General features: G+C 42.0%; 1 protein-coding gene across 1 annotated transcript in view; it reads left to right on the top strand.

Annotated features, from left to right (window-relative positions):
- The first annotated feature begins 4,089 nt into the window (after positions 1-4,089).
- Positions 4,090-11,793, top strand: part of LOC129702739 (sodium/potassium-transporting ATPase subunit alpha) — a 50,490-nt gene continuing 42,786 nt past the window's right edge. Inside the window, exon 1 of the mRNA XM_055644680.1 lies at positions 4,090-4,294. Coding sequence (XP_055500655.1) covers positions 4,283-4,294 — 12 coding nt within the window. The 5' untranslated portion in view covers positions 4,090-4,282. The remainder of the gene's footprint in view (positions 4,295-11,793) is intronic.

Below are 11,793 nucleotides of genomic sequence, written 5' to 3'. Positions count from 1 at the left end.
CCAACCGTGCCCTCTTCTCACTGTTACCATCAGGCAGGAGGTACAGAAGCCTGGAGACCCACACCACCAGATTCAGCAACTCAGATTAGCAACTCAGCAGAACAGGTAGCATCTCTGGATAGAAGGAATGGGTGACATTTCGGGTCGAGATCTTTCTTCAGACTGAATCTGAAACTGAGTCTGAAGAAAGGTTACCCATTCATTCAATGCAGAGATGCTGCCTGTCCCACTGAGTTACTCCAGCATTTTGTGTCTATCTTCAGTGTAAACCAGCCTCTGCAGTTCCTTCCTACATGTTTTAGTTTTTAGTTTGGAGATACAGCTTGGAAATAAGCCCTTCGGCACACCGTGTCCATGCTGACCAGCAATGCCCGCACACCATGTCTCTCCAACACACTAGGGACAATTTACAGAAACCAATTAACCTACAAACCTGCATGTTTTTGGAGTGTGGGAGGAAACCAGAGTTCCTGGAGAAAACCCATGTAGTCACAGGGAGAACATACAAACTCCATACAGACAGCACCCATAGTCAGGATCGAACCCGGGTCTCTGGCGCTGTAAGGCAGCAACTCTACCAGTTGCGCCACTGCGGCGCACTGTCCTTCTCGAACCAACCTGCACAACCCTAAACCACCTCATGGACCGAGCCTGAAGAAGGATCATGATCTGAAGCGTCGCCTATCCATTTTCTCCAGCAATGCTGCCTGACCCACTGAGTTAATAATCCAGCATACTGTGTCTCTTTTTTCACTGATAGTTTCATGCCTATTTTGAGGTTTTGATCTTCAAACAGCCTTTTCTTTGGACAACCAACAGCTTTGGTTGCACTGGAAGCTAGACAAGAATTTCAACAGTGATGTCTACAGGTTAGTAAATACCTGAAACCTTGCAGATGTTGAGCAGAAGTCCCATCTCTTATACATTGGGTGAATGAGCTGACATTGACTTGGAGCTCAGACTCTGAACTCCAGCATTTTTTGTTTGTTGTAGTTCATAAGTTCATAAGGCATAGGAGCAGAATTAGGCCATTCAGCCCATCTACTCCGTCATTCAACCATGGCTGTTCTATTTTTTCCTCTCAACCCCATTCTCTTACCTTCAGAAGAATTGATGGAAATGTGCACATCAGGCAGCAACCTAATAAAAAATCATTAAAGTATTAGGTAATAAATGGTTTTATTTAATTATATGATCTGATGCAAACTTAGATCAGAGAGCATCCCCCATTGTATGCGCCACCTAGATGGAGTGGATGTAGAGAGGATGTTTCCAATAGTGGAAGACTCGAGGACCAGAGGGCACAGCCTCAGAATAAAAGGACATACCTTTAGAAAGGAAATGAGGAGGAATTTCTTTGGTGAGAGGGTGGTGAATGTGTAGAATTAATTGCCACAGACAGCTGTGGAGACCAAGCCATTGGCAGGATTTTGATTAGTAAGGGTGTCAAAGGTTATGGGGAGAAGGCAGGAGAATGGGGTTGAGTGGGAAAGATAGATCAGCCATTATTGAATGGCGAAGCAGGTCGAATGGCCTAATTCTGCTCCTATGTCTTATGAACAAAATAGTCTGAAGAAGGGTCTCAACCCAAAACGTCACCTATACCTTTTCTCCAGAGATGTTTGCTGACCCGCTGAGTTACTCCAGCATTTTGTGCCTAAATCCGCAGGTGTAGGTCTGACTGGGCTGATAGCACAATTGCTGTTAAATCATTAACAAAACCAGCAGAGGGCGAACAAAGCCAATCATTCCCATAAGAATTTTGAATCGTCCCACTGGCATTGGAAAAACACATTTTACCTCCTGACTCGCACAGAATTGTATTGTACAAGGTCTGGGAAAATTACCATAAATGTTTAACTTCAAAACTTTTGTTAACAAATGGATTGAGGCATTTTGGCTTCTCAATTCAAAAATACCAAGGAAGGGTCTCAACCCGAAACAACAGTTATTCCTTTTCACCAGCTGAGTTACTCCAGCATTTTGTGTCAATCAAAAATACTTCTATTTGTATAGTGCATCTATAGATATATTACAATATTTATGCACGTGTACTATGTATAACACTTTTGGGATGCAGGGTAGCGCAGTTGATAGAGCCACTGCCTCACTGCACTAGAGACCAGGTTCGATCCTGACCTCGGGTGCTGTCTGTGTGGTGTTTGCACATTCTTCCTGTGACCAGGTGGGGTTCTTCCAGATGCTCCAGTTTCCTCCTACATCCCAAAGATGTGTGAGTTTGTAGGTTAATTGGCTTCTGTAAATTGTCCCTAGTGTGTACGGAGTGGATGTGAAAGTGGGATAACGTAGAACTTGTGTGAATGGGTGATCAATGATGGACCCGGTGGGCTGAAAGATCCTTTTCCACACTGTATCTTTCAATTATTTTCTATTATGAAAAAGAATCAACTTAATTACAGGATTAACTAAGTTAAATAAACCTCTTAGGGAGGTATATTTGCAGGCAAGTGAAGGAGCCAAATGGGACTAATTTAGATAGACACAAAATGCTGGAGTCACTCAGCGTATCAGGCAGCATCTGTGGAGGACATGAATAGGTGATGTTTCGGGTTGGGACTGTGATTCTAACTCGAGAGATTCACCTGACCTGCTGAGTTGCGCCAGCACATTACATCTTTTTTCGTAAACAAGCATCTGCAGTTCCTTGTTTCTACTTAACTGCAGAATGAATTAAGAAGCCTCAGTCTACACTGTAAATTGGCACCAGCTTTTTCTGCATGACCTAATAGTTTACTGTAAACTCCCATGAAGATATGGCTATGACACATAGCCACATATTTGAACATTTGGGCTTTTTTATCAATATTTTGGGATTCCAATGAGTGCAACAGTTGTCTTATGCTCTGCAGCCTGGTTTAAAGCGACTGAAATACATTCCGACTTTTCTAAAGTGAGCCAAACTACCTCAGGAAAAGATTTTTTCATCAGTATTTAATTTTTATATTTAAAAAATAAACATATTATTTGGGATTAAAAAAGAAATATACAAAACAATATTCTTCAAGCATTCTTAGAATAGAGTGTACATTCTACATTTGCATAATTGCAGCTGGTAGAGCCGGTGCCTCACAGTGCCAGCGACCAGGGTTCTATCCTGATTTCGGATGCTGTCTGTGTGGAGTTTGCACATTCTCCCTGTGACTGTGTGGGTTTTCTCCGAGTACTCCAGTTTCCTTCCACATCCCAAAGACGTGCATGTTTGAAGGTTAATTGGCCTCTGTAAATTTCCCCTGTACTTTGTAGGGAGAGGGTGAGAACGTGGGATAACAGCACTAATGTGAACGGGTGACTGATAGTTCTTGGAGTTAACTCAGAAGGCGGAAGGACCAGTTTTCAGGCTGTATCACTAAACAAAACTAAACTAAGTTTAGTGAGTTTAGTGAGCCAAGAAAGGCTCTGACCCGAGATGTCACCTACCCATGTTGATGGAAACATGTCGATGGTTGGTGTGGACTCGATGGGCCAAAGGTCTTTTCATTCCGTGTCATTAAACAAAACTAAACTGTTTAGTTGTTTAAGAAGGAACTGCAGATGCTGGAAAATCGAAGGTAGACAAAAATGCTGGAGAAACTCAGTGGGTGTTTAGTTGGTAACTGAAGAAAACTGTTTAGTTGGTATCTGAAGAAGAGATCCAAGCTAAAACATCACCTATCAATATTCTCCAGGGAAACCTAATATACATTAAGAATTTATATTTATATGTATTTATTTCTTAATACATTAGAAATTTAGGGTTTTAAGAATTATTATTAGATGGTCTATTAAGAATTTAGAATGTATTAAGAGTTAAATAAACCCTTAATATACAGTCTCCCTACCTTCAATTATATATCAATGCAATGGGATTGTCATCCCCAGTGGAGCGACCACCTCCCGATGATACAGGTGCCCACCATCGCCCCGCCCCGCCGCCACAAAGACGAGACATGATTGGACAAATGGCCCATCCATCGTCATGGTTGGTAGGCGGATACGGCCTTGCCATTGGTCGCGGCGGCGGTGGGCGAGGGACGGGGCGGGACGGGGCGGGGCGAGGTTACTTAAGAGCCGGCGGGCGGCGCTCTCTTCACTTTTTTTCATCCGGTTCCGGCGTCGGTGGCAGCGGCGGTAGCGGCGCTGAAGAACCTTTCGCCGTCCACGTGTGACAGCAGGAGGGTGGAGGCGTAAACCGCTTCACCTCAGTCGCTTTTTAGTTTAAAAAAAAAAACGTTTTTATTTATAAATCCGGCCGCCCTCGGAAAGGAAGAGAAAGGAAAACAAAATGGGGCGCGGGGTAAGTGAAGGCGATGGAGGGAGGGAGGGAGGGCGGGAGACGCAGGCCCCGCCGGGCCCCAGGCCGCCCCTCATCAGTTGCCCTTCACCCTCTACAGTTGCCCTCCACCCTCTACAGTTGCCCTCCACCCTCTACAGTTGCCCTCCACCCTCTACAGTTGCCCTCCACCCTCTACAGTTGCCCTCCACCCTCTACAGTTGCCCTCCACCCTCTACAGTTGCCCTTCACCCTCTACAGTTGCCCTTCACCCTCTACAGTTGCCCTCCACCCTCTACAGTTGCCCTTCACCCTCTACAGTTGCCCATCACCCTCTACAGTTGCCCTTCACCCTCTACAGTTGCCCTTCACCCTCTACATTTACCCTTCACCCTCAACAGTTGCCCTTCACCCGCAACTGCTCCGGGCTGCTCGCGAGGGCCCCGCGCCCATTAAACAAATCCTCACCCAACAAACATCTTGGAACAGCCGCCAATGCTTCCTCTCACCCCGCGGAGCTGGAGGTGCCCCACACCCTTTGGGTGATGTTTTTTTTGTGGGGGGGGAAGGGTTCGTCACTTTCTTCCCAACAAGTGATGAAGTTGTTGATCTCAGCTCTGAGTTGCTAAAGTTACCGATCTTGGCTCTGAAACGTCAATAGAGCAATTTTGGGTGATATTTTTTGAACGGTTTCACTAATCTTTATTTCCCAACAAGTGATAAAGTTGTTGATCTCGGTTCTGAGACGATAAGGTTGCTGATCTCGGCCCTAAACAATCAATAGATTGATAGGATTTTTTTTGAGGGATTTTGCTAGTCTTTATCTCATCGAAAGTGATAACATTCTTGATCTCAGCTCTTGAGTTGGTGTTAAAGTTGCTTATCTCAGCCCTGTGCAATCAATGGATTGTTGTTTGGCTGTTGTTTTTTTAGGGGTTCCACTAGTCTTTCTCTCCCAACGTGATATCATTGTTGATCTCAGCTCTCAGTTAATGATAAAGTTGTTAATCTTAGTTCTGTTAGTGTTAAAGTTTGTTGATCTCTGCCCTAAACGGTCAATAGATCGATAGGGCCCCTAAGAGTGATAAGTCTTGAGGTGTAACACTAGTTTTTCTCTTGCAACAGGTAAAGTTGTTGCTCCAAGTTGTTAATCTCAGCCTTGCACAGTCAATAGATTGATAGAGCCACTTTGGGTGATATTTCTTCATTGGTTTCACCAGACTTTCTCTGCGAACAGGTGGTAAATTTGTTGATCTCAACTCTGAATTCATACAATTCTTGTTCTCAGCCCTGAACAGTTACAGATTGATAGGATCCCTTTGAGTGATCATTTTTGAGGTTTTGCTTGCCTTTCCCAATGGGTGATAAAGTTGTTGCTCTCAGCTCTGACTTCTTAAAAAATTGTTGATCTTAACTCTGCATTGTTAATGTTGATTTCAGCCCTAGGCAAGGCAACTCAAAAAGTAACGGTCACTTGGTGCACTGCATTGTAAATGATTGTCATAACTGACACTTAAGATCAATTTCTTTTTAGTTAGAAGCTAATTGTTAACTGGTGATACATGACCAGTTCTTCAAATGTATTTTTTTGCTGTTCTTTAAAATAATATCATGATCAGGCCACCTTGGAAGCCAGAATAGACTTATTTGGTTTTAGATTTTATTTGAAATGAGGCACCGCTGTCAACACAGCATTGAAGTTGCAGCTGAGACTGTGCTCAAAAGGATATTGCGGGAGTTGTACTTGCAGCCGTTGCCTTGTGCAAGACCGCTACAGGTGATAAAGCCTTTTTAAAAAAAAAAGAAAAACTGGAGAAGTAGGATATCTAGAAGCTTAGAATTCAATTCAACGAGGACCCTGGAGAGGAAAAGACTACAACAAGTAGTAAACACTGCCCAGTCCATCATCGGCTCTGACCTCCCTTCCATCGAGGGGATCTATTGCAGTCGTTGCCTCAAAATGGCTGGCAGTATCATCAAGGAACCACACCATCCTGGCTACACACTCATCTCCCTGCTACCTTCAGGTAGAAGGTACAGGAGCCTGAAGACTGCAACGACCAGGTTCAGGAATAGCTACTTCCCCACAGCCATCAGGCTATTAAACTTGGCTCGGGCAAAACTATGAACATTAATAGCCCATTATCTGTTATTTGCACTTTATCAGTTTATTTATTCATGTGTGTATATATATTTATATAATGGTATATGGACACACTCATCTATTTTGTAGTCAATGCCTACTATGTTCTGTTGTGCTGAAGCAAAACAAGAATTTCATAGTACTATCAGGGACACATGACAATAAACTCACTTGAACTAAAAGGTAGAGGAGGCATGTTAAATCTGAATTAACAATATCGCCTTGCCAGACAGATTCTGCAACCCCGACCCAGTTCCGTCGCCAGGACAAAGGGCCTTTGTGGTCAAGTTAAGACTCTGATATTTTTAAATAACTTTGAACTTCAAGGTTAAAATATGGCACCCAAAACATGGCAACTCTTACGCACTGCTTCAGTGCAACCTGCGGTTTTTACTCGTGTACCTGAGAGTGATGGTACCTATGTATAGCTGATTTTTTTTTCCTGGACTGTATGCAAGAAAGGAATTTCATTTTACCTAGGTACATCTGACAACAAAGTACCATTGGAACTAGTTTGATGTCCAATGGACTACTACAAAGAGATTCTCTGAACTCCATATTTTGAAATGGTCACAAAGGATTTGGTGATGATGCAAAAAAAGTAGAATCAATTTGATGAGTATTTTGAGCAATTATTGTAATTTTGAGACTAGAACAGAGAACGTAAATTAGAATCTCTGTAGTAGTAAGAGGGATTTAAATTGGTACCTGCTGGAAATAAATGGACTGTGAGATTGTGACTGTTTGGGTTGCTCTGCAACAGTTGACTCGGTAGGCCCAATGACTATGACTTTAAATCCAAGAGGAAAATTGAAGAAAGACTTCTTTACCTGGTGGAAAATTGTATTTGCTGCATCTGGAAGTGGTTACAGAAATGGTAAAAAAAAAAAAATAGTTCAATTAATAGCTAGTGAAGTACATGAGAATGAAACTCACTATCACCCTCCAAGAATATATTTGTTAATATGGAAGAAGACAATTGCATAGCACAATTGCCAGTGTGAAGGAGAATACCCTTTTTCCAAATATGTTTGATTTTTGGATGACTTCATAAAATTCCATGTTTAATTGTAACAAATGTAATGTTTTTGCTAATTTCGGTATGAGTGTCATCACTTGTAATTACACAAGTATCTGGAACCCCAGGTAGACAAAGACACATGGGAGAGCATGTTGTGCTGGGGATATTTGGACTCAAGCAGGCTGTAGAGAAGTATGTGAATTGCAAGTGAACTTTAATGTTGGAACGTGCAAGGTCATCTATATACTTTTAAAACTCTCTGTGTGGGTGTGTGGGTTATTTAGCTCAGAAATTATTCCAGTTATTCCACTCCTTGGTTATTTGCCCACATTTTGAATGAAATTGATCACAAGACTCAATTTCCCAAATATAAACGACACGCACCAGCTGCTGACGTCACAATGCCCTCCTCACCACCTCCTCTCCCTCTGTCTCTGCCCCTTTCTATTTGCCTCTCCCCATTCTCTCTCTGCTCTCACTCTCTACCACCCCCCTCCCTCTCTAGACGCGCCTGCGAGTTGGGGGCTATGCATGAGTGGATAGCGCGGTTATGGGGTAAAAGGTCCAAATTAATAACATTAATATAACATCATGGGGGCAGTTAACGTGTGTGCGGGGGGGGGGGGGGGTAGTTAGTGTGTGTGACGCCGCATGCAGCCCCCTCCCCCGCAACCACATGTTGGGGGAGCAGACCCAACGGGTCTGCACTTGGTCTAGTATACTTTTGAAAGAGAAACCGAAAGGCGGACTATATGAAGACTTCCTTTGGCATCTAAAAAGTTTCAGAAGTGATAAATCTGGCTGTAAAATTTTTAAATCGCCCATGGTTCTCAAGTGGGTTTTTACACACAAAAAGAAAACTCTTCTGAAGCAAAATTTAGCGTTAGAAAAAAAATCGCAAACCATACGTGGGTTTTCAATTACATTTTACTCAGATGCAAGCCAAGTAATGGCATAATTGTTAGCTGTTAATTGGACATAATCAACCTCAGCAAATTGACAATATCATATTGATAGGGAGTGGATGTTTAAGCTGTCAGGCCATTTCATTATTTGCCAAAATATACATCTCAATAGCATAATGATAGACTTACTTTTCCACACACCACTCGTAAGTGGAGATTTTTTTAATGATAAATTTAGCTTCAGGAGCGTTTTCTTTTTTATGTAAAAACCCACTTCAGAACCATAGACGATTTAAAAATTTTACAGCCAGATTTATCACTTCTGAGACTTTTTAGATACCAAAGGAATCAAGAAAAAACACAAATAATGCCTTGCTAATGCCTTGATGATACAGAGCAAACGCGATAATTCACAATATTTTCAATTTCGATATCTGCACGGCCAATGTTCGCCAAGCACTTTAGCTGTTGTTATCCCTTCAGCTCTCGCTTCTCTTTACCTTCATTTTGCTTCACTTTTGGAATTCTGAAGTTGGGTACATGTCTCTCACGCTTACCCCGGCTTCCACAATTTTTTACAGTGCAGAAATTCACCATTTTGGCCGTTTTTAACAGGTAGGAAAGTACGCGTTTCGTGTATTAACAACATATACCGGAAGCTGCGATGTCCTCCAGATGGATTGAGCGGCTCCGTGCGTCAAGCCCTATGACCCAGTGACCCTGCGTGCAGCCCCCCATTACCAAAATATATGTTGCAAATGAAAAGAGCACAGGTATCTTGATGTCCCTCTGCATGATTATAAAAGGAAAGCAGGCAGGTGCAGTGAGGAATAAGGAAGAAATATTGTGCATTTACCTTTATTGCAAGGAGATTGGAGCCAAGATATGGGGAAGTAATGGAGTTTCAGATTGCTCAAGGCTTTGCGTCCAAAGCTGGTTTCCCCGTGCTATTTTTTAAGGTAACCATCTCAGTTTTAGATCAAAGATAGACACAATGTGTTGGAGTAACTCAGTGAGTCAGGCTACATCTCGGAAGAAAAAGGATAAATGATGTCTCGGGTCAGAACCCAAACACTTTGTGTCTATTTTTGGTATTAACTAGCATTTGCAATTCTTTGTTTCTATGTCTGTTTTAGATTTAAGTTTATTATTGTCACATGGACTGAGATACAGTGAAAAGCTTTGTTTTGCGTGTTATTCAAATGTGCATGGATGCAATCAGTTCAAACGTGGGTACAAAAGATAGAGCAAAGAGGAATTTCCAGCAATTTTAAACTTAAAACCTGTTCTCGATTGAGAGGCTGCCAAAGTATGAAATGTAGTGGGATGTAACTGAAAACTGAGGGGACAAAATAAAATGTTTAAAATGTTTAAAATCAATGCTATTGCACTGCAAAATTGAAGGTTGTGCCAGTGCAATGTATTCCTTAATAGATCAAATTTTATTTTGTCTCCATACTAAGCACGCTCTGCAATATAGATTTGTAGGAGGCAGCTGGTCCCCTTGGGTTTATTCTGTGACCAAGTTTATCATCTGCTGATATCAAATGACGTTTAATCCAATTGCTTTTGCATCTGATTCTTTGATTATTTTTTGGAGAAAATAAAATAGTTGCCACTATTTGCAACTTTCTAGAGTGTGGTATTACAGACCTGCGGTATGTTTACACAAAAAAACACGCTGCAGCTTTTCAGTATGTAATAGTCTTTTTTTGATTTTAGGATTATACGTGTTCTTTTTTGGATTCCTCTCTAATCTCCCTGCGGACACCATTCCATATAAAGCATTAAAGCATATACAGCATATAACCTTCAACACTTTCGCCACTTCCAACAGGATCCCACTACTGGCCACATCTTCCCATCACTCCTTTCTGCTTTCTGCAGAGACCGTTCCCTCCAACTCCCTGGTCAACTTGTTCCCTCCCATCCAAACCACCCCCTCCCTGGGTTCTTTCCCCTGCAACCGCAGGAGATGCAACACCTGTCCCTTTACCTCCTCCCTCGACCATACAAGGACCCTAACAGTCTTTTCAGGTGAGGCAGAGGTTCACTTGCACCTCCTCCAACCTCATCTGCTGTTCTAGGTGTCAACTTCTGTACATCGGTGAGACCAAATGCATGCTCAGCAATCGTTTCGCTGAACACCTCCGCTCTGTCCGCCTTAACCGACCTGATCTCCCGGCTGCTCAGCACTTTAACTCACCCTCCCATTCCCAATCTGACCATCCTGTCTTGGGCCTCCTCCATTGTCAGAGTGAGGCCCAGTGCAAATTGGAGGAACTGCGCTTCATATTTCGCTTGGGTAGCTTACACCCCAGCAGTATGAACATTGACCTCTAACTTTCTTCTCCCTTGCTTTCCCTCTCACTCTATCCCCTCCCCCCTTCCCAGTTCTCCCACCAGTCTTACTGTCCGACTACGTTCTATCTCTGTCCTGCCCGCTCCCCGATATCAGTCTGAAGAATGGTCTCGACCCGAAACGTCACCCATTCATTCTCTCCCGAGATGCTGCCTGTTCCGCTGAGTTACTCCAGTGTTTTGTGTCTACCTGTTCCATTTAAACATGTTAGTCTATTGTTTTATCTGCCTTGGTTTAATTATTTTACCATCCAAGGGTGGGGTAATCTAAGCAAAGTTTATGCCACTCATCAATTTAATCCTTTTAAACCTTGGCGTCATTCAAATTAGTTTTCCCTGTGCCTGTCCAAGGTTAATAGTGCCATAACTAAATTACAGTACTTCAGATTGAGTCTGAACAAGTACAATTTATTTGCATGTGATCCATAATTTTCTTTAGATAATGGGCAGTGTTCTGATCAATTTTGTGCTTTATGCCATGTCCACCCTTTGATTTCTTTCATTCTGAGATAAGGAAACGCCATTTTATCTATTGGCAATGTGAATGACCTAGAACTTTCTTATATATTGAAGGCTTATCTTCCCTAGATTTCATTTAATTTTTCTCTGTCGCTTCCTGTTATTAAACATACAACATGCTTGCTTCCCATTACAGTCATAATGAGGCCCAGTATAGATCTGCCAGAAAGCGCCGTTTTATAGCAATGTTACAAAATTTTGAGATTTTAAAAATCAAGTCTGCAATTTATCCCATCAGATAAAGCATAAAAAAAAGTTTAATTTGACATCTAATTCACTTTCATATCTCAAGTATTTAAAAAGTTATGGCCATTTTCATACTCGGAAATTAGCATCTTGTTCCCTATTGATTTTCTATGGACATAACAAAAAAGCTGTGATCGTGGACAGTCAAAAGCCCATAACTTTCTTTAAAAATTAAGAAAACTGAATGAAGTTTTCAGTTATCATAGATTGAAGCATCCTGAAACAAATATAAAATAATCTTACTTGGATGACCTGAAATTAAAGCATATAATTAGTTAGTTACCCAATTGTAGCTAATTCCAAACTTCAATTACTAGATCTAAACATC

The sequence above is a fragment of the Leucoraja erinacea genome, chromosome 13, assembly GCF_028641065.1.
Source record: "Leucoraja erinacea ecotype New England chromosome 13, Leri_hhj_1, whole genome shotgun sequence".
Lineage (NCBI taxonomy): Eukaryota > Metazoa > Chordata > Chondrichthyes > Rajiformes > Rajidae > Leucoraja > Leucoraja erinaceus.
The sequence above is the reverse complement of the archived record's forward strand: the minus strand, read 5'-3'. Positions and strand labels throughout refer to the sequence as shown.